At 37.0% G+C, this 24,072-nt stretch overlaps 1 protein-coding gene across 1 annotated transcript in view; it reads right to left on the reverse strand.

Moving 5' to 3' along the window:
- cadps2 (Ca++-dependent secretion activator 2) overlaps positions 1-24,072 on the reverse strand; it is a 308,305-nt gene that overhangs the window by 99,269 nt on the left and 184,964 nt on the right. The window contains exon 12 of the mRNA XM_030137611.1: positions 15,623-15,759. Coding sequence (XP_029993471.1) covers positions 15,623-15,759 — 137 coding nt within the window. The remainder of the gene's footprint in view (positions 1-15,622; positions 15,760-24,072) is intronic.

A 24,072-nucleotide genomic window follows, 5' to 3' on the forward strand; every position in this document is an offset into this window, starting at 1 on the left:
TGAGTGAATTATGCTGTAAGTGCTGCTAAGGTATGTGGACTGTATGGACTGAAGATCAGCCTCATTCATGTATGATTAGTTATATACATTAAAATCATTAAATATATGTTTGCTTCATGTTGCTGCATTTCATCATGGTGCCATTTGACTTCATTGAATTGAGCAAAGCGGCAAATAACTGACTCAAAATGAATCCAAATACTGAAGAAAATGATTCCAGACACTTGCAGTTGTTGAAACAAGCTTTAATGAAAACATGCTGCTGCAGAAGAATTTATCAATGTCATAAAATGGAGTGGAAACACTTTATTCAAGTGAAAGGTGAATGTGAGTGTAACTGAATCATCCATTTAAGATTATTTGCATTGCTTTGTTGCTTGTTTACCAAACTGCATAACCAGTGTCAAATCCTGTGTGTACATGATGAATCTGGACTACTGTATATGTTTTTTTTTGCATTGTTTGTTTTTAATTTGCCTTAAATATGTATGAAAATGCTTGCAACCCCTTTCCTTTCCTTTGATGCATTCTATGGTGTACAGTCGTGGAAAAAATTATTAGACCATCAAAAGTCATCAAAAACAATGGTTATGCAATCAAGTATTAACTCCTGTGTGTATCATGTGACTAAAACAGACAGAAAAGAAAACATGGAATGTCTAAAAGCACTGTTTTTGTCAGTACAATGCCATCGCTACTGATATAAGAACTGAAGTGATTTTGGTTATTATCAAGAAAACCATGGAAAATGGCTAGATATCAGCTCCGAAATTAAACTCTTATGAGCTATTTTTGTTGTTATCATTATATTTGTCCAAACAAATGTGCATTAAGTTGTACCAGGCCTTAAAATGAACAAGAAATTGAAGAAAACAAGGGTGGTCTAATAATTTTTTTCCGCAACTGTACATAATGATCTTTGTTCAGTTTTCTTATTTACACAGAACTTATGTTTTATGCAATCACCATAAATAAAAAAAACAACAACAACATCAGCATAATATGTTTACAATAGTACAAATAAGACAAGATAAAAGTGTCAACAACATCTCTGTCTCTTGGACTGAGAAGCAGTTAGGTATGTGGGAGGAAAAGCCAACAACCTGATGAAGGTGTTGAACTCCACTGATGGACGGAAAAACACTGCACCGCTTCTTGTTACCACAGGAGACATTAACACACCAACCGTCACCTTTTGGCTCCACAAACCCAATAAAAAACTTCACAACAATTAAATACAATGGTGTAAAGTTTAACACGTCAACTATTAATTCCCTGTTGGAGTCCAAAAAAAAAAAAAAAAAATACAGGTGTGGGGCAACTGCAGCATCCAGAGATGTTCATTAGTTAATTCATTCCATGTATAATCACTAAATTAGGCATGAAACTTACAGTGCTAATTAAGATTCCTCATGGAGGGAACATTAACAAATTAGCACCTCCACCAAGCTGACGCCATTCACACACACAAAGGCGACCCAAGAGAGAAGAGACAGTGTGATTTTACCTTTATAATAGTTTGTTTCACATCACATAGTCTGCTGATTGAAAGTCTGAAACTCGGTAGATGGAGGAAATATTTATTAATCACAATTTTAATCAATTTTTGTTTTTACATACAGTACGTTGTATGATCTATTTGGACAGTTTACAAGAAGAGTTTTCAGTTATGGTGAGATTCTTTATCAAAGCAGACTGATCTGAATGAAAATAATAACAGTATGTTGATGAGATTAATAAAAGGAGATGAAATTAAATGTCAGATTTGACAGTTTAAAACATCAGAAGTGTGTAGGTATGAAGAACAACTTTTAATGTTTGCTGTGATCACTCATTTTATACAGCAGTGCAAGTGAACGCTTTATCGGTAATCTTATCATGTCAACTGAAAGGCCCGCAACACTCAATTAACGAAACGACTCAGAGGTGTCTAATGTATGGAGCATACCATAAAATAGTCACAACAATTATAGTCTTACATAAGAGGACATTCTTAAAAAGCTATTGACAAGGGGCTGTTTTTAGCTGGAAAATGTTTTCACTTCAACATTGAATCTTATGTACAAAAGGAGGTAGGTTTAATATGCCTAAATTATTTCCAAACAGCCATACGAACAGGGGTGTACACTGACTGGCAAAAAAATAATAAAATACAAGCGGTGCCAGGCACAACAAACCCCGCCCCTTACACATATTATAACTTATTTTGGCATCGATCCAGCTGATGTCATCATGTCTATGTGTGTGCTGATGTCAGCATGTCAACTGCCTCTATATATGTGCCAAGGTTCGAGCAAAATTAATGTTTTTACAGACATTTGATATTTCGGCCATTATAAGTAAAAGAGAGAAGAAAAAAGATTTAAAAAATTCATAAAAAATTTGAACTTTGACCTACTTTTTCCAAAATGTAATTAGATCTATTCTAGGTCACTGGCAATCAATAAACCTAATTTGGTATGAACTAAACTAATAATTTTGCTGCTAGAATGTTAAAAAACAAACAAATATTTAAACTTGTCTTATTTATTTGATTTGTTTATTTTTTCTTAATGCTTTTATTCATTTTTTTACTGTGCTTTTAGTCTCCTGTACAGCACTTTGGTCCACTGTGGCTGTTTTTAAGTGCTTTATAAATAAAGTTGGATTGGATTGGAAACAAACAAACAGAACCAAAAACAATACCCCTTGCCTCTCCTTCAGGGGGTGGGGTAATTAAATAAAATAAAAAACATAATTTCAATTCCCCACATAATTACAGCAGTGATTCTTAAGTTTCATCTACAACAGTTGTCTAACTCTAACTGATGCAGTAAGTGGCTTATACAACCATCAGTTTGATAGAAAACATAAACATTAGACAATGTCTGGATTCCTTGCAGACTGTTTTCATTGAGTTCATGTTTTATATCTTAAAAGTGTCTATTTAAGTATTTCCTGATCACCCTGATGAAGGCCAGAAGCTGAAAAGTGTCAGTCTAAATTAAGAGTGAAGTAAAGTTCTTCTATTTGACAAGTGCCGCTGGAGTTCTTGACCTTTTGCAAGTTTCTCACCCCAGTGCACCTTGAAAGTAGGTGAAGTTGTGCCACTTAGGTTCACAAAGCCTGGATTCATCAGGTTCATCCGGCTTATGAAAGAGTGGTTCAGGGAGCATGACACCCTCCCTGATCCACATCTCTGTGATGGAGACGACTTTAAGTCTCTACCATCATCAATACAACATTGGAGAAAAATTAATGCTTGTTTGGATATAAATAAATGTTGTGAGATTTATCGTGGTACTGTGTCATTTTGGTGTTTTTAAAACAGTAGTTTAGAAGAAAACTGACAAAAAAGTAGCCGATGGATTCAGCATTAAAACTGATACAAATTAGTCAGTGGTTGTAGTTATTGTTACCATTGTAATTATCACCATGGTTGTTGCTGTTTGTGTTGTTGATATTTTCTTGTGAGGGTCTTTGCCACCTTCTTCTCTCTTGCTCTCTCCCCTTCACCCCCCCCATGTCAGGTCCGGCATCAAAATGTGGTTCAACAAAACTCATAATAAACACAGTAGAATATCAAGGGGAGCTTCATATACTTTATGAAGTCACCCTTGGCAAAGCAAATTTGTTCAGCACTAAAAGGCAGTCAGACTACCATTCTGCTGTTAGGATGCTGGACAAAACCAGTTAAAAAAAAAAAAAATTGATACAAATGTTGATTATTACACTGTATATTAACAGTGGATGAACCCTCCATGATGTCACCTCCTCATGACTCAAATAAAACTCTGAAGTCTTTAGATGCATGACAAGGCTGTTGCCATGTTTATTTTTTTGGAACCAGATGGATTAAGTTAAAGAAGAGCAAAGGATGAAACTGGAACCACATCCTCTAACACTGTCATAATAATAAACGTCATCAACAAATTTCATCTACTTATTAAATGTTAACACCTACAGTATTTTACAACAGTAATGTCAGTCAAGAAAAGTCTAAATTACTGCTATCTGAGCTAATTAGCAGACTAGCTGAGAGATCATATAATTCAAAATGAATTAATCGCCAACATCAGCGTGCATTAAATCATACTGTTCATTGAGATTAAATACAGGCAAACTCCATGACTCAGTAATGGTATTGTATTATACGATTTATTCAATAAACAAGAGCTCTGAATGTCTGACTCGACATGTGAACTAATGCTGTCAGTCAAAACCCATACATAACAGCAGACAGTGACAGACTCACCCACCAATCACAGTGACCAGTCTCTTAATCAAGCATCACCTTTTGGTTGAATATGATCTAAACTGGTGTGTTTTTTTTTTTTTTTTTTAAATCACGATGAGTACAGTTGTCACAGAGGATGAAAAAACTACAATGACCAAAACCCTTTTTTGTACCAGGCTGTAAACATGTTATTTCTGCTGTAAATATGTTCATTTAACATTCCCATGGGAGTCTAACTTCAGAATACACATGAATGGTGGGTTAATGGCATGAAAAATGTTTTGACTTAAAACTGAAGTGTGCAACATTTTACACATACGATGTTGAAAAGATAAGTCAGTCATAGTTTGTTGCAAAGATAGCAATCCAGCTCAATGAACAACACCTCTTATCTCATGTGGTACATGGCACTAAGATCAAAATGACCACTGCCTTGGCACATTGGAAATAAACGTGAATCAAATCAATGTGAGGAAATATTAAAAAGTGAAAATCCCTATAAATCTGTCCATGCTGAAGCTGCAGAGCCATCTTAGACAACTGTGAACTGTGGAGATGGAGAGGGACAGTCACAATGATACACATATCACATCAGACAAGAGATCAGTCCACTGAGCTGTTTAACAGAAAACTAGATGGAGAAAAGGTACATAACAGCAAATGGTGAGAGACAAGTTATTTTTAGATTGTGCTTAAATTATACAACATTCATACATAGTCAAGAAAGTTGCAGTTTGTGGTAAAACTGCTGAAATATGAGATGGTGAAAATATGTTAATACAAAGATTACACATTATAAATTCACCAACATAACTCTGTCTTTCCATGATCTGTTTAGAGTCTTTGTAAATGTTTCTGCAGCTTCAACATGATCAGACTGTAGTCATGTCACAACTTTTAATACATTTTACCTGACTCTACAAATATTAAAGATGCCCTGCCACACGTGTTTAGTTACTTTTGTGGTAATGTCTGAAGTTCTACCATGGACTGGAAAAAAATGGAGTAGAAAAAATGTCTTGGTTACCAAGTTTCAAGCCATTCTAACGTGGTACAGAAAGCCTGTTGGAAGACTCAGCTCGATTTGTGCCCATTCTCATGAATATTCAACATGCTAATCTGCTTGACTCTGATTGGCTAACAGCTAGCCAATGAGAGCCTGGCTTTTCAGCATCCTTTACCCTGTGCAACAAGCAGAGGAACTGGCAGAAACCAAAAATGAAACTTAACATACTTTGAATGTCCGACTCCCAGCTTCTATACCTCTCTTGTACGGTGGACCTTACAAGGAATTTTCACCACTTTTAAACCTGCATCCACTGCCCCCCCCCCCCCCCCCCCCCCACACACACACACACACACACACACACACACACACACACTGCTCTATAGCCTCCCCCCCCCAGGAATGCTGGGCCCCATGAATTTGTCATGTTTACCCCCCCTTTATGGCGCCACAGGTTGTTGTATATGAAAACAGTCACTGAGCTGGACGAAATCAGTGAGCGTGGTTTCACCCAGGTGAGCTCATGAATAGTGATGAGCCCAGGCATTAACCCAGTAGTTCCCAACCTTTTTTAGCTCGTGACCCCATTTTTGGCGACCCCAGACATTCAAAACGGAGACTTTTTTTTTTGTGCTAAAATTAATTTGTTTTTGATCACGTAATAGTTTGCTATACTATGCTGCAAATAGACGTTAATTTTAGACAACATTTAGACTATATAATATATATTATTATGGACAAAAGCAGAAAAGCCAGGTGTAGATTACTGCACAAAGTGATAATTTTATTTTCCTTGGTCAGGATGTGTAAAGTCAGTCCAGCTTGGATTTACAAGGCAATTGTCAGCCTTGTAATACTGAACAAACAATAACTCAAACTATGAATTATGAAAGCGCTGCAGCATCTGAAACTGACCACAATGAACATTTGAAAGATAAACAGAACCACAGTGCTTCAGTTTCAGCTTCACAGTTTGTCATGTCTGTTATGTATTGGGATTGTCTCTGTCAACTCATCATATATTTTTTATTAGTAATTAAAAAAAAAAAAAAAAAATTACATCAATTACTAGAAATTTCGGGCGACCCCACATGGGGTCCTGACCCCAAGGTTGAAAAACACTGCAATAACACGTACACTGACCAGCTTTTCTAACTGACCTGATTTTTCTGCTTATTTCTTTTCAGTGGCAATAGTAGACAGAGGAGGCAGAGGTTCATTTTCAAATTCACTACATAACACAAACGCCTATGGACCAAACATATTAAAAAAAAAAAAACAAACAAGTAAAAACGGTTTTGTGTGGCAGGGCACCTTTAAGGTAAAATGCGCCTACGATTTTAGTGTTTCTGACATTTGTAAGGTGTAAGAGGAGATGAGGTCCATTGAGCTGTTTCAGACAAAACTAGATGTTTCTTTACAGTCTTAGCCCCAAACCAGGACATTCTTGACTTATGTGTAAATTCCTGATGGGTAACTCAGATCAGTCTGAATCACTCACTGATCTGAAGTGAGGCAGAATTGCCCATTCACACCAGAAAGGACAAATCTGAATTTAAGGACTTGTGGTTCCTCTGTCTGTGAGTAAATTTTGAGTACATGGTCCGAGGGATTCACTTGACTCTCTATGTCAGACTTTTAGGTTCACACATAGATTTGGTTCAATCCGTCACTTTCCTCCCTCCAAATCAATGTTTTTCTGCATTTTATCGGACCTTCAGCAGCCTCTGTAGGAGGATGCATCATTAATAGGTTGGAAAAGTTGCAAGAGGTTGGTGGGTGACACCATTTAGTATTGAGTCATGAGTCATTTTAGGGATTTGAGTAAAAGATCACAGAAGGGATTCATTCCACCATCTCCAGTGTAAATAATGGTAAACTCAAAAAGGATAAAGAAGTTATTCACCTCTTCCCATTGGCTGTTCACATTTTTTCCATGGTTAGGTCACATGGGGTACTATTGGAGAAAGAGGGACCCCAGTGGACGTTCAGATTACAGCCATCTTTGACACTTTAACCTTGACTTCAAATGGAATACTATGAGACTGTCAGTGATTGCAAACCCTCTTTCCCTTAGAAGATATCTGACTTGCTGTGTATGTGTACACTCGCTGTATAATGTCTTCTAAGATTGTTATGATTCGTGATATTTGTATTATTATGTGTGCTTTGCAAGTGCATATATGTTAAATTTCATTGCATGTTCGGAATAAATCACTAAATCACAACATAACTGAGAATGGACTAAAACCAATATGAATATTGACCAAGAATTAGTGAAAAGGGGGAGGGACGATCTATCTACAAATGAAAATATGCTCTCAAGATGTTTTGTGGCATTTGAGCCATTTTCACACATACATTTTCTATAAGTTTTTAAATTTCATGACCACAAGAATCACTGTATTTCATCAAATTAAGTGATATATTTTAGTTTATGGCTCATAAAACCTGTTTGTTTAGTAGCACTTTACAGACTTTAAATTACACAAAATAATTTGCAGGATTTTATTTAGACTTGCTGACATGTTGCTTCCTGTCGGGGTTAACTGGACCTGGCAGATTCCTCCTCTGCAGGCCTTTTAGTGTCTCCTCCTCCTCCAGTCTTCTGTTTGTCTCTGTCCTCCCTCTCTCCCTCCGTCTGTGAGCTTGAGCTATTAATATCACACCATAGAGAAAGAGAGAGGGGCCTGTCGACGGGCGTGAAGTGACAAGATGTTCCTCTGTGACAAACAGATGGCTAACTCCAGTCTTGGCGCTGACCGCTCAATTAGCGGCTAACGAGCCGGCTGCCTCGTTAGCTCTGTCAGCCGCCGCTCAACGTCTCCATGTCAGAGCGCCAACGTCCACCGCCTCCCATCGAGGAACGGCATGACCCAAGGAAAGTGAAAGCAGCGTAGGACCACGAGGCTCTGAACGCCCCAACTCACAGCTCGTCACCTGACTCCAGACATGAAAGGCAAGAAGCGAAGGAGACTTTTTTGGCCAATAGAATCCTATTTAATCTAAAAATAATAATTAAAAAACAACAATAAACAAAAAACTCATGACTTCGACCATCTGAGAGGATTTACTGGGCATGACGTGCTGTGCTTTTAACAAATTCAACTGCAAATATAGTGTTTGTGAGAGTCCAGGGAGAAACATATATAGACTTTTCTACTCTGAACATATTTTTATGTCTCCTATATTTAACCAAGTAAAAATCTCATTGAGATTATAAATCTCTTTTCCAAGAGTGACCTGGCCAAGAAAAGCAGCATAACACACAGTTTCTGACAAGACGTAATCATCACATAATATGAAAAACTTACAATTGATAATTACAAAACAATCATTTGTGCAAGTTTAAAAACAGTTACATTGATCAAGCTCATTGATTTCACGGTCCTTTAAAATAGCTTTAAAATCACCTAAAGTAACAAGTCCAGACAGATTTAAGCTGTTTTGCAGAAGGGGCAGCATGTTGAAATGCAGTCTTACCCAACTCTGTTCTGGCTCTAGGACCCATCATCAGTATGTTTTTCTGGGAACGCAGCACATACTGTTGTTGGTTTTTCCACATATAAGTACAGAGGTAAGATGGGAAATGCTTCCACCTTTGACATTTTTGCTAATATTTCACACTTATCTGATAAATTACAGGAGGAAGGGGGCCTAGACTCAGATTAAATCTGAACTCATGGAACATTCTGATCATAACCTTCATATGAGCCACAGTTCCAGGTTTTCACCTCTACCATGATGGCTTTAAGATGGATTTGGATTTTGTTGCTGTCTGCAGGACATTTTGAGATTGTGCTGGAGATGCTGTCCTCCTGCAGGTGTTCTTCAAATAGTCCTTGTATTCATCAAAGACAATGGGGGATTCTTCATCCTCTTCTGTTCTGGATTCACTTTTCACTTTTGTTGTGGTTTCCATTTTTGGTGTCTGGTGAGGAGAGGAGAATCCCATGGCTGAAAGGTTTCACGTCACAGTGAATTCCTCACCTGGCAGATTCCTCTCCAGCTCATTTGGTTTTGTGGGAAGTTGTGCATCTGCTTATGTTTTCTTTAACTCTCATGGCATCTGAAACATTGGTATCGGTTTCAAAAATTTCATTCAGCCTTAAAGAACTTAATGAGGATGAAGTGAAGTGTTCCTTTCTCCGAAGGTGAAAACAATCACAGCCTTAATCAAACACAGATGACAAACATAACAATTATTTATATTTGCTGCTTGCTTCTTCTCTTCGAGGTGAGCAGGTTATTACTTTCTCTTCTGCTAATTCCTCTTGCGCTAATTAGTGCAGTCACTGATTCATTGTGGAGCTTCATGTTTAAATGCGGCCGTGTGGATGCATACAACTCTGTAATTATATTACAATGGTGGGGCACAGCTGGATGTTAAATTAGAGGACAGGACACTCAGACAGATCTAACTGGAGGAGAAGAGGACACCTGCGTCCTCTAAAAGTAATGGTGGACACAGGGCAAAGGTGTCTTTTAAGACGTTTCAAAGTGTGTCACAGTCGTTTGGATTACAGGTGGAGAGGGAACATTGGTTTTCAGATGTGCTCCACTTCAGTGCTCATACACCAGGATCTGTTGATGCGTTTCTTTTTGCTTCAGCTGCTTCCTGTTAAGGCAGGAGGACAGCGATGATGGAATGCTGCTGCTGATGAGAGTCCTTAACTGCTGGAGCTTCAGAATTAAAACCGCAGTTCATGATTTTTTCATCCATAGTCTTTCATGATGATTAATTGTTTGATGAACAGATGCCTACATTTACTTTCATATTAAACCATAATGTGAAGGTTAGACTACTCTTAGATTAACAAACAAAATGTACCATTTGTGACTCATCAGTGGTGAAGAGAAACAAGTAAAAGAGTTATGCAATTCCAAAATATGTAATTACATTAAAGTTTTTCATCAAAATGTAGTTAGGTCGAGTAAAAATCTCATTAATCATACACAGGGTTCCTACAGGTTTTAATAAGCTAAATTTAATACTTTGTAAGACTTTAGAACAGAACTTAAAGCCCATTTCACAACTGTACAAAGACTAATGGATACACGTGCGTTCTGTGATCATTTCTCAAAGCTGCAAAGTCAGCAATAATCAGTTTTTAATTTCAATATAATTTGTCGGGTTGAAAAGGGTGGAACTGAGTCTACTAACGTTACTGTCTTGGACAGCTTGGACATTTAACAGGCACGTTTAAACACAATACAGTGAACAAGTTTATGACAACATCATTTAAGACCTATCATATCAAATTTAATATGTTTTAAAGACTTTTTTATGGCATTAAATGCAGATTTGTAAATTCAAGACCCTGCAGGAACTCTGACATACCATTAATGCTGTACTACAAGACAACACGGGTATGCTAACAGATTTGGGTGCAACACCTTCAAGGGTGGGATGACAAAGAAGAATTCTACTGAATATATTGGTAGATTGATAAATTAATTTGTTGTTTTGGATTGGTTGTCTTGTTTTAAGCTACACTGTCTCTCATCTATCCATACCAAGACTTTACTATTTCCACTGAAGTTTGTATTCTTATTTTAATTCCCCTCAACAAAAAGAAACACTGTTGGGTTTTTGATCGGCAGCTTTTGAGTACCTGCTTAAAGTCACTTTGGCAAAATATCTTCTCTGTTAAGTGGAGGATATAATTGTACACTTTTTATTTGCCTTTTCTGTTTTATGTTGTTTTTATATACTTCATAATTTTATTGCCGTGAGTTGTTTCAGCATCATCTCTGACTTTTAAATGCACTTTCATGCAGTTTTTTGCTCTTTTAGATTTCACTTTTAATTTCCTTTACTTTAATTTCAGTAGTTTATCTACATATGACTATATTTGTTGTGCACCTTAACTTGTCACGTTCCTAAACTTAGCATATCTTATTACATTTTAACTTCAATGTCAGTTCACTTCCCCTTAATTTTGACTATACATGTTGAAGCCGATAAATTTTCCTTGTGATTTTGTTTTGTTTTACATAAATGAATCAGACTAAAATACATCACTTAAAACATTTCTATGTCCACGGAAGAAGTTATACAAGAAATAGTTTCATCTGAACTTGAAGGCCCAGCAGCAGCTCTATTATAGAGTTTAACTCTTCAATGACGACTGTAAGCCACATTGATCCAGTTAGTAGGACTCGCCTCAGCTACAAACCAAACTTCAGCCTAATTGCTGTTGTTGTTGTTGGATTGAGCTCTTTGTGAATAAAATATGACCCCGACTATGACATGAATCCAAACCACTTCTCAACAGATGTCCCCCACGCCGAGGCTATGGCCTTTTCTCAGAGCATTTGGTGAAAAGGGGGCTCAGGTTGGAACACAAAGCCCGCCAGCTCTGACAAAAGGCTGAGCGGAGAGGAGCTGGAGGAGCGGTGTGAATGGACCAGTGTAATTGCAGAGCTGGAAGGAGTCCTGGTGAGACAGGTAGGGAAATGAAAGAGGCACAGATGTCACTGAGCGTCTGAGGACACGAGGAGTTCATGTTTCCATGTCCATCGAGGGTTCAAATTGTAATGTGTAGGGTTTATTTCATCTCCTAAGTTGTATTACTGATGGTTTGGTTTGTTGAAGGGGTTCATGGTTTTGGTGACGAGTCATACTGCAGTTAGTATGGGCAACATTACAGTTTGTGGTAACAATTTCAGTCTACTTGCTTTGTTATCAAGGAAAATGCATAGGTCACTGATCATTTTGAAAGTTAAACTACAAAACAAAAACTTTAAAAACTGTAGAGACACCTCTATAAAATATCTCCAAAGTATCACCACACACTTGACCTTAAAATTACAGCCTTTTTAAAATTCTATAATTCCACAAGTTGATATTGTGTGACAATAATAAAAACACAGTGATGCACAGAGGGGGAATTTCCCTGTATTCAGGTACAACACTGGTCACCTGAATTTACAATGTTAGGGACACTGTTAACAGGAGGAGAATTATCTTTGGATCAGTTCACATCAGACCATCAAAGTGGAAAGTTTTCCTTGCTGTGTGATTTGAGATAAATCCAAGAAAATGTACCAAAAGCCTTAACAACCTTACTACAATGGTTTGTTCATGCACTTTGCACAGCACCTGGTTACACAAGCCTTTTAGATGTTTAGACAAGGTGGATCAGACACTCCACAATTCACTTGGGATCACACTTCTTCCAGTCTTGAGGGAGTTATTTGGTCAGAACCACAGTGTAATTGATATATTTGCATCTATACAAAATAACTGAGGAGGGATCAGAGTCTAATGTAACTGGACTAAAGAGTGAAGCTTTAAAAACAGCCTCAGTGATGTAGTATTTACAGCTGGATCTCAAATTATTATTATTATCGTCTAAAACTATCTGCTATCTTTGTATAAATCAATTCATAGAATCTTTAAAGGGGTCATATTTTGCTAAACCCACTTTTATTAGTCTTTGGTACATTTATTTGTATATTTGGACCCTAATAGTTCATAAACCCTCCAGGTGCTGCAAAGCTATCTTAATATTCATTTTGGCAAAAAATTCAGTGGATTTCTACAACTCGTTTTAATCCCTGCTTAATTTGTTACATCTATAACTAGCTACGTCACGACATTTGCACATATAAGGTCAAGACTTCTGGCGAACATTTTTCCAAGTACACTACAATTATTTGTCAGCAGCAGCGGTTGTAGTCAATACTGAAAATATGTCCAAACTTTGAGCCAATTACCTAAAATGTTCAGCTATTGGTTGTATTAATGAACACAAGTGGCTGAACGGGACAGAGCAGTACAGTCCATTACCTGGAGGGGGTGGGCATGTGCATTTAAAGGGCCAGCGCTCAAAACGACCTTTCTGGTGTCATTACTCAGAAATAGGGTTGAAGATGGGCCTGTGAAGTTTAATTAATGAAGAATTCAGACCCAAGTATAGTATTTACGGTTTATGTAGACCACAGGGAAATGTTTTAAACTGCATAATTCCATTTAATAAAAGCAAAATCCTTTAAAAGTCCATCTTATGTTTATTGGATTATCGTGCGCAGAACATTAAAATGGTTGATCATGTGCTTGCTGCAGAATCATATCTATACAGTCAGGGCATTGGGGGGTGTTGGTGGTTTTTGCTTAAATGCACAAAACACAAAAACCTCCCTCCTTTCCCCCTCCCTCACCACTGTAGGCTGTAATCCTCTGCTCCCCTTTCTTCTTCCATTGACTCAGCCCAGCAGTTGTCCATGAGGGTCATGTTCCTATTTGGAAAGTATTGATTAGGGCGTTTATCCCCTCAATCAGTGTGAGAGAGCCCCCAGGCATAAAACACACAGAGAGAGACTTTAAACTGTCTGCAATTTCTTCAAGAGGCATCTTTATTTCCCTATCATTGGTATGATTACTGTTTCTAACCATATTATTAAGCCTTCAAGCCAAAAGGATTAATAAAAGTCATGATGGTCAATAAAAGTGTCAGAAAGCAGTGCAAATTTTCAGAGTTAAAAGAGAAGATGTTTGTCGGTGATAAACTTATTTGTTATTGTGAGGTTAACAAATTAGCTCCAACTCTCAACAGCAGGGGACAGTAGTATACTAGAAAACACCCAACACTACCAAATGAATGCTACACTTTCCACTCACAGTTAAAAGGGTGTAGCACAGTGTTTTTCAACCTGGAATTCAAATTGAAATCTCTAGTAATTGATTTTAAAAAATAAAAAAAATAAAAAATAAAAAATATTTTTTAATGATTCAATATATATTGCATTATAATTAAAACACCACACACTTTTCCTAATAAAAATCAAGTTCAAATAAAATGCAGGATATAATATCTGAGAGGGCATATCTTGATTGACCTGATCATGTGGTTGCATTCGTTACTACGCTTCAACCTGCTCAGACACAGTTGCAGCCAGAAAACCAGACCCAACAGAGAACGGAAAGATTTCTTCACCTGCCTGGTACTGCTAAGACATCTCCAAGAGAAACTGATAAGCAGACACCAAAAAGGTGCATTATATACATTATATAGCCTAAATGTAGTTTAAAATTAATGTTTATTTGCAACCTTGTATAGTACAATATTATATGATCAAAAACAACTTCATTTTAGTAACAAAAAAAAGTCTCCGTTTTGAATGTCTGGGGTCACCAAAAATGTGTACTGTTAAAATGGGGTCACGAGCCAAAAAAGGTTGAGAACCACTAGTGTAGCATCTAGTTTACAGGAAATCTGTGCCATATTATCATTAAGTCAAAAGCCAAAAATATAAAACTCAGTCTAAATATTATAATATTAACTCTCTGTTATAATTGCATTTTGCCTGATTAACTCGTTAGCAGTAAAACCATCACCTCCATTTATGGTGATATACAGTTTTAGTCATACATAGCTGCACTAAAGTTAAAGTATCAATTGTCCAAACTGTGAAAAAAGTGTGAGTTTCATCAAATTCGAGTATCAATGAACAAAACAAAACTGCCCACCTTTATGAGCCATCAGTATATGGACGACTTACCAGTGTAGAAAAAGCATGAGTTCAGTGTAAAACTTCATGCCTTTACCCACTGAGTCGTCTCAAGCGGGGGAAAAGTGTTGACTTTTGTTGTGCCTCTACTTTCATCATTACTTTTCTTTGACTCCGAACATTTGTACAGTGTCGGGCGATGATGCTGATAGTGGCCGCCATCGTTGCATCTACTGTTGAGTTTACAGTTCACTACATGTCCTACCACATGAACGAAAGGAGGTTAAAAGTGGCCTGGTGAGTACAGATAGACTACCTCCTGTAAGTGAATGTCGGACTGTGAGGGCAGACTCAAGGCTGCAGTGGCTCACTACTCACTCTACTGGTAAAAAATGGCATTAGGTTAACACCGTATGCCAACATCTTTCACACCAGATGAGTTTGGCAATTTTAGGTCAGTAAGAAATTACAGGGAGTGCTTTTAAATATGCATTTTCATACACATCTTAAAAAACGTCCTGTATTTTATCCAGTACTTTTTTTTAAGGGTTTAATGTGTGAGATTTCTGCATGCTAGTAGATTTATATGAAATTTTTGGTGGAGACTCGTCCATTTCTGAGCGAACTGTTGTGTCGGTTGCCTACATCCATGATAAAAGCCTGTACTCCCAAATAAAGGGTAAAGATCTCAGGTCAGTTTTATACCTCTCCTTGGCTCCTCTGCAGAACACCTACCCAAATATAAACTCCATTTAAGTGCACAAACACGTGAATCTTACATGTTGAACCTTTAAATCATACATCTCTTAGTACTGGGCTTCAGCAGAGAGCAAACCACCAAATTCCATCTACAGAAACTCAAACACCATCAACATAAAACTGAGTGACAGAGTTAAATAGGGAACAAATGTGTGAGATGAGATGTTTATTTGTGCTTCACCTACCAGACAAGAGAAGGAATCGTTCATGCGATGCTGCAGTGTGTTTTTCTGTAAAATGGTGAACAGGGCGGCGTGGTCAAACCGACATGGAGCAGCAGAGATCAGCCCCTCCACGCCCTGACGCTGGGACGGATCCAGACCTAAAAAGCACAAAATAAAGAGGATAATATTAGGTTTGTGGCACATTTTAGCACATGTATCAGCAACATGTATTTTTTTAATACAGAAAAACCTTACTTAAAAAAAAGGTGGGTAATAGCAAAACAAATGTAACTTTTTATGTCGTATTGTGGCAGGACATGAAGTTTGATGTTTGTCATGAATATAATTGTATCAAAACATAGGTGAAAAGCAATATGACAAAGCATCATTAAACCATAAAATCTTGATGAATAGAAAGAGGTGATTGTAGAGCCACAATATACAGTTATTATGTACAGTCATTACAGCCACACATTCCTTACATTTTCATCTGATGCCATTTGATTTAATCAAATTGCCACTGCATTTTCATACATCAAACCTTTTCACCTCAGAAAAGCATGAAAACTTCTGTAAAAATAAGGGCTGTCAAAATTAATGCATTAGCATGAATGAATCCTTCATCATGATACATCTGATTAAAAATTTGAATGCAATTAACCCATCTGCTCTAACCTATACGTCTCTGCCAACGCATTTCAGGCAGTTTGTCCAAGTAGAGTTACCGGTAGTGACAGGCAGCAAAACAAACCCATAAAGATGGAAGACACTAAACAGCACATTGGCCCTCTGGATGGAAATATGAGTATAAAAAAACCAAGATGGAACAGTTGTTTCAAGTTGTTTTGTTGAAAGTGTTGAAGGTGTGTTGAAGGTGTTTAATAAACACCGTCAACAGTCTTGAGTCTGTTTGCTCATGCAAAATGAAACGCAATTAATATAGATTATAAATGAATTATATTTAATCAGGATTAATTGAAATTAATCCACAGCAACCCTGTGATTAATCTGATTAAAAATTTTAATCGATTGACAGCACTGGTGAAAATTTCACGTTTTTGTGTATATGTAAAGCATTTTAGGTCAAGATTCTTTATTAACCCTTTCATGCATGAATTATGAGAACCTTAATGGGTCAAAACACGGTAATGTTCCGTCAGAGAGCGAACTATAATTGATTGCCATTCCAACATTTATTTCAATATAAAGTAGCTCCTCGTTTTGGATAATCTCTTATGGTCCAACTAAAGCAAAAATGAATTTAATAGTAAAAATGTGGGTCAAATTGTCTCTAAAATGTCCCTTCAGAGAAATTTTGAAAACCGTTTTTTGACCCTAATCATGTTATTTTTCCTGAGTATTTTTATTCCGCTTTAGGCATGAAAAAACAATGCGATCGAAAAAATTTTTATGACTCTACTTTTCATGGAGTTGCAAAAATATCCACTCAGCTGGACATCATGCATTTAATTTTTGAAGCAAAGAAACATGCATTTACAGATACACTGTGAAAACTATGAAATACATTTTTTTAATGCTGCTAATCTGGTGTTTTGTCACATTTTAACATACTGTAATATTAGTTTTAACTCACTTTATGGAGATAATATGCAAAAAAAACCCTTTTTGTTTAAGAAAAATGGTTAATTACAGCCTATTAACAATAACAAGCAATTGATTTACACTTAAACATGTTACTGCAGATCAGGTTAATCAAAAACAGGAAAGTTACAGTAATGGTATGAATTACAATGTATGGGATGATGCATAGGTGTCCACTGTGTTGGCTGATATGGAACTAAAACAATAAAATCCATGAATATATAAGAGAACAGCTGTAGAATAACTGTCCACTGGAGTGACCAGTATAAATGAAAGGGTTAAAATGCATCATAAAGGGATTCAATGCAATACAGTTGCAAGTAAGTTAGCATGATTAACAAGCTGAATTAGTAATATACCAGCAACTTTGAAAATATTCTCTTCTATAACTAGCATGAGTCAACTGTGATGTTAACGTGATCTTAGAAAAAAATCCATACTCTGTTTTTATCAGCCAATTTTCATCTTTAATACTTTTGAAAGCATATTCATTTTCAAAATGACCTTAATCAAAAATCTAACAAATAATATAGGGGGCCAAAATGTAAAGATTACACATTTATAAGGGAAAAGCTAAGCAGAATCAGAGACTGTGCAGCCACTTTTCCTGTCAACGGCACTGAGGCAGATTTTTTTTTTTTTTTTTCTGAAGTGACGGTGGAAAGCGGTGAAAAGAAAAAATTACGCACATTCCAATGTTACAGAACTACAGAATTAAGTGCTTGTCATTAGGTTTTGCATTTTTGCTTCAGACAGATGACTTCCTATGGCTGAGGTAACTTTGTTCTGAAATTATGCATTTTATCACAATTTATAAAAACAGAAATATTCTGTGAATGTGGAACTTCCCAACCCAACCACTCCCCCTTCACCGGGAGGAAATCCTGCCCTAGTGCACCAGAGTATCTGCACCTCTCTGTGAACAGCAGTGATCACAGACAGTCTTTATTTTTTCATTGTGGTGTCTCCTCCTAGACAGGAGAGTCACTGTATATTCATAGAATAAAGAAAATAAAACTATACCACCAAAAAAAAAGCAGGCAAAGTCTACTGAAATTGGATATCAGGCCTAAAAAGTTGAATGAAAGGTCCGTTCTGCTTCAGTGGATTTGTGGTCAGTCCCAAATACAGTTTGACAACTGACCAGAGTTCACTAGAGCTCATTATCTCATCGGACAATCCTTTCCGACCATGCTTGAGTAGCGTCTGGTCCCATTGTTTAAAAAGGCCACGCAATGATCTCCACATCGCTGTCAGGAAACATGTCACAACTGATGCAAACAGAGAAGAACATGGCCGTCGGTCTGCTTCAGCCCGGTCTGAGGACCAGAGCTGGACCCAGACGGCTGAATGTCAATCATCCCACTACCATGAGTCTCCAGCAATGGTTCAATGTACCTGGAACTGTCACTGATCTGGGTCAACTGTTCAATCTGAGCTATATATCTTATCTTACACACCTCAGAGTCAATTAAATGGCTCTTGTCCATTAATGCCAAGATGGATTCTGTTGGTTATTGATGCTAATGGGGTCATACTCACTGTTGAGTTTGCATTAGACAGTTGTTAGAATTCGACAAAGTGTAAAATTAATGTTTATTTGTTTCTTGTGTCATTGCAAAATTCTTGGCTGTAACCTATACCAACATATAAATGACATTTTGGCCTATTACTGATGCTGAAATCCGCATTATTTTCTGTTAACTCTTAACAAAGAATTGTTCATCACATGAATACATAGTTACTACTTTAAAATCTTTTAGTCCTTCATCACATTATCTTTGAACATATATCAAATATAGAAATTTAAGGAAAAACTTTCAATATAACACATCAGATAAATATCTGCCAGTGCCATTAATATATGTCCTTTATTTAACCAAGTAAAAAACCTCATTGAGATTACAAATCTCTTTTCCAAGAGTGACCTGGACAAGAAAAGTAGCATAACACAGTTTCTGACAAGACAAGACATAATCAACACATAATAACAAAATAACTTACAATCGATAATTACAAAACAATCATTTGTGCAAGTTTAAAAACAGTTACATGGCTCAAGGTCATTGATTTCACGCTGCTTTAAAATAGCTTTAATTCACCTAAAGTAACAAGTTCAGATAGATTTATGTCATTTTGCAGGATTAAGACTGAAGACAAAAGACATTGTCTGGCCAATATATCAGTACAGTGGAATAAAATGTGCCAATAGTCATTTTTCCATTGGACATCTGCGCAAAACTTTGCTAATATTTACTAAATGTCGAAAAAACAGAAGTGCGGAATGTCAGTTTTTCCATTAAATCACAAATGCGATGATTTGTTGATTTATTATTATGATATGATATGAGAAGTCATTCCATAAACATGGTGACCAACGTAAATATCATGTTGATTTACAGATATATTCAGTATTGTTATATATTACCCCTGTATCCTGTACTAAATTAAAAAAATTATTCAGTTTCCTGGAGTGTCTGTACATACTGTGCCATATTTCTTTTAAAACTCTTCTTCTTCGCTTGTTGTAACAACATCCCTTTTTTTTTATTCACATGGCTCTAGTTGCAGTAAAAGGTCTTTCCATTGCAGTTTTGTGTGATATACCATTTGTGCTGTGCCCAAAAAAACACCTCTTGCCAGCGCAAAAACAAGACTTTTGATGAAATTGTAGTTTTTCCATTAGGTAAATTTTTATGCGCAAGTTATATTCGTGCAATTTGAGGGTCAATGGAAAAGCAACTAGTGAGACCTTCTCTGAAAATGTGTTAATAACTGCTAATGATACATACTCCAGTTCCCAAGCCTTCTGTCCATGTCCATGCTTCCTGTCGTGTCCTGTGCATTGTGTTTGTGCCTTATTGCAATTAGTAGAAACACACACAGCCAAACCTATGCTTTTAGGATCTTTGAAACTGGATCATAAAAATTTACTTAATAGGCAGAAAGTATTAAAAGTAAGAGGAAAAAATAAATGGAAAACAAACAAAAAAAACCAAGAGAAACTGACAGGTTCACATCTCTGTAACAGACCAACAAGTACAAGTGACTGAACAGATTTTTCTGCATTGCGTCAGAGAAAACACAGATATGGAGGCGATATATAAATGTGCTCTGATTCACAGTCATTCACGCCTCTTTATGAGCACAGCAGTGAACCGAAGTGTAAACACACACACACAGGCCTACATTGGCAGTGTCGCTGTCAGTGCTGTGGTTAATAGTTCCCACCTCAGTTGGCTTCAGCTCTTCTGTGAAGTACACTCAGCTGACACCAACACTAGCCAACATGGATGACATGGGAGGGAAACACTGGAAGTCCTTTAACTTGATGTCCAGATAGTCCTTGTTTCCTGACAGGGGGCTTTCCACACTGGCTTATTAGACGGTCACAGTTTTGCCAGTTCCTTTTGGTATGGTTGTAGCAGAATATTCAGCCCATGTACGGATGTCACTGTATGTCCTGCCTCCAGCTGATGAGCACCAGAGGCAGTCAGTGAGTAATTTACTATCAGTAAAATAACTAAGTACATTTACTCAAGTACTTTTTTTAAGAACACTGAGTTTCTTTCCCAGAAGAACAAATTTATCTTTAACCTTGTTTTTCACTGTGGTGTCTTTTCACTTGGAGGACAGAGGTTTTGACAACACCAAGTAAAAACTGGAATATGCAGGTTTGGAGTATTTTCACACAGTAACATGGACAACATGGACACTTTGAGCTCTTTTCCCAGCTGATAGTGAAGGTTATAATAGTTTTGGATTTTTCATTATAGTTTAGTTTGATTTAGTTTTGACTTTTTTTTCTCTAATTTTTTTCGTTTTAATTCATTTTTAGAGCAGGTTTGCTAGTTTTTATTAGTTTTCCTTTTTTTTCCTAAATGCTTAGTTTCAGTATTAGTTTTAGTTTCTTTATATCTTTTCTCTTCTTCTCTGTCATATTCAAATAAATCCCAGACAGGACTCTGCTGCTTTCTCCCAACTTTAGTCTCCATGTTTCCAGGTAGAGTTGGGACCAGAAGACGACTGGAAACCACAAGTGACCACAAGTGATGGACTGTCAAGTGCCGTATGGTGCCACTAGCTAAAATTGCTAGAGCGAAATAAATCGCTTTCGTATCAATCCAACATTGACAAAGACAAAAACAAAGGGAATTTTATCCGTAATTTTTATACGTTTTAGTTAGTTTTGTAAACACACAATACAGTTTCAGTTTTTTACCGTTTTTTCTTTTAATTATAGTTTTTATTTATTTCAGTTAACGAAAATGTTTTTACAATTCTAGTTTTCGTCATTTCGTTAGTTTCCATTAATGATAATAACCTTACTGATAGTGACAAGGCTTGGAGGTCAGAAGAAACATCAGAAAAATAAAGAAGAAGAAACAGCGCTGAGCATCCAGCTGATGAAGAACAGAGGCAAACAATGAGTAATTTACTATCAACAAAGTAACTAAGTACATTTCCTCAAGTACTCTATTTAAGTACACTGAGTTTCTTTCCCAGAAGAACAAATTTACCCTTAACCTTGTTCTTCACTGTGGCGTCTTTTCATTTGAACGACAGAGGTTTTGACTACACCAAGTAAAAACTGGAATATGCAGGTTTGGAGTATTTTCACACAGTAACATGGACACTTTGAGCTCTTTTCCCAGCTGATAGTAACAAGGCTTCGAGGTCAGTGAAGGAAGAAACATCAGAAAAATGGAAAAATAAAAGGAGAAGAAGCGGCGCAGGGCATCGCTGCCTGAGCAAACCTGGGTTCATTTCAAGTCCTTTCAGGCCGTCCTGTTAATGGCCCCGTCAAATGAAAAGCCTAACACTCTCCACTCTGCCTTTATTGTGGGAGTACATTTCGGGATGGGAAGTTTCTGAGCATGACACATGGCCCGACAAAAGACCGCAGCCCGCCGAAGAATGCCGGCGCTGCTTCCACGCCTTCGACGCCCGCGGCCTCGTGCCTTAGACGAGCATTAGCGATCGCTTTTTATTAACGCTGCCATTTTGTTTTTTGTTTGGACGCAGAGAAGCCTGCCAGGACTCTCAGACGTTTGTGTTTTCGGCCCCCTCCCACCTCACTCCTTTCTTTGTCGCTTTTGTCCCAAAGAGAAAAAAAAGACAGCAAAAGTGAAATCTCTACAATCAACTTCCAATCGACGCTCCACTCCTTTTCTTCTCGTCAGCTTTTCTTTTCTGACTCTCCCACTTTTCTGTCTCCTTTTCTTTCTGTGGCCTGCTTTCCTTCTGTTTCATTCCGATGTAGGTCATTTTACATCCAAAACATCGGATTGTCCTTAATGTAATTTGGAGAAAAGACAGGGAGTGAAGGAGGAGACTCCAAAGAAAACGAGACAAAGAGATATAGATTAGTGCTGATAATAAGACATGGAGGAGGAGGGGAGTATTGATTGGGGGACAGACAAAGACGGGGTGATGTGATTTGTGTCAAGTCCAACTTTCAGCTATTATCTGGAGGGTGTGTAGGGGGGAGGAGGGGTGTGAATCAGTGTGTGTGACGGAGAATATGGACGGATATTGCTGCTCCTGCACAGATGGTTTGTTTATATGTGGAATCCAGATTCTCAGCAGATTTCTTCATCTTTTTAGTCCCCCCCCCCAATATTTTTTATGACATGAAGATGGTTTTCCATTAATAATGTTTTTGTTAACAGTAACACATACTCTGATTGTTTCTTGGTTTGAATAGATGATGTTGGGACCTTGCTTTCCAATGGAGAGTTGAAATCAAATCTGAACTCCAAGGCTCTGCTCTTGAAGTAAAAAAAAAAAAAATAAAAACACTTTCAGACTCACTGACACTTTCAGTCATTAAATACAAACAAATCACCACAGCACCTTCTTCAAGTGTGTGATGAAGTTCACCCTGACAACTTCAGAATAACGGTATTTTATAATATTAATAAAAAAAAAAAGATTCACAATCATTTGGTTATCTTTGTAGTTTTTAACAAATACAGTTACACTTCAGTCCAATACTGCTGAGATACATACAGTTAAAGCAACTGAAAACAACAAAAAAATCATGTGATTCAGCCAAACTTCATTTAAATTAATATTTAACATATTTTTTATGAAGTGATTTCTGGAAACTCAGTCATTTCAAGAATTGAAAATCAAGAGCTTTTGTTGGCCCTTCTGGTAAACGCTTCTGAACTATTTTTCGCTTACCTACTACATAATCTCACTTTTCTTTCTCTAAAATGTAATATTACAAGGAAGAACTGAATTACATGTATTTAAATTCATTAATATTTCCTCCCTTTCTTTATGTAGTGGAAATGTGGAAACTGACGACTGTGGTAATGTGTCTCAAAGTGATTGCTTTGAGTAGATGATTATTAAAACTCAAGCCTTGAATTACCAATCATTTATAAATCTATAGAATCTTCAGTTGTTTTCATGATGATGGAGTTCATTCACCTTGAATGGCTGATTAGAGTATGTATAAGGGCTTCATGATTTGGAAAAGCACTGACTCTAATAGTGTACTTGCTTGATTATCACAGAAAATGCACATGTAGTCATTTAGAAATGTCAGATCAAACATGTGACCTAAAATACAAAAACATTTTACATGTTTGACACAATACATTTTCTACTCAGTGTCACTGTTTATTAAATTTCTGCACCTAAACTATCCTAAATCATCCTAAATCTAGATCTTTTAACCCTTTAACGATGGCAATCTCTCCAGCGTTGCATTTTGCACTTTACAGCATTCAATCCACTCTAACAGCAGCAATGTGGGACTCTATTACAAGTAGAAAAGAACTGTTTCAGAGTCTTACACAGGCTAAAAAACACCTAGACATAACCAAAAATATGAAGTCATAATATGGAGTCAGAAT

Source organism: Sphaeramia orbicularis, chromosome 6 (genome assembly GCF_902148855.1).
Source record: "Sphaeramia orbicularis chromosome 6, fSphaOr1.1, whole genome shotgun sequence".
NCBI lineage: Eukaryota > Metazoa > Chordata > Actinopteri > Kurtiformes > Apogonidae > Sphaeramia > Sphaeramia orbicularis.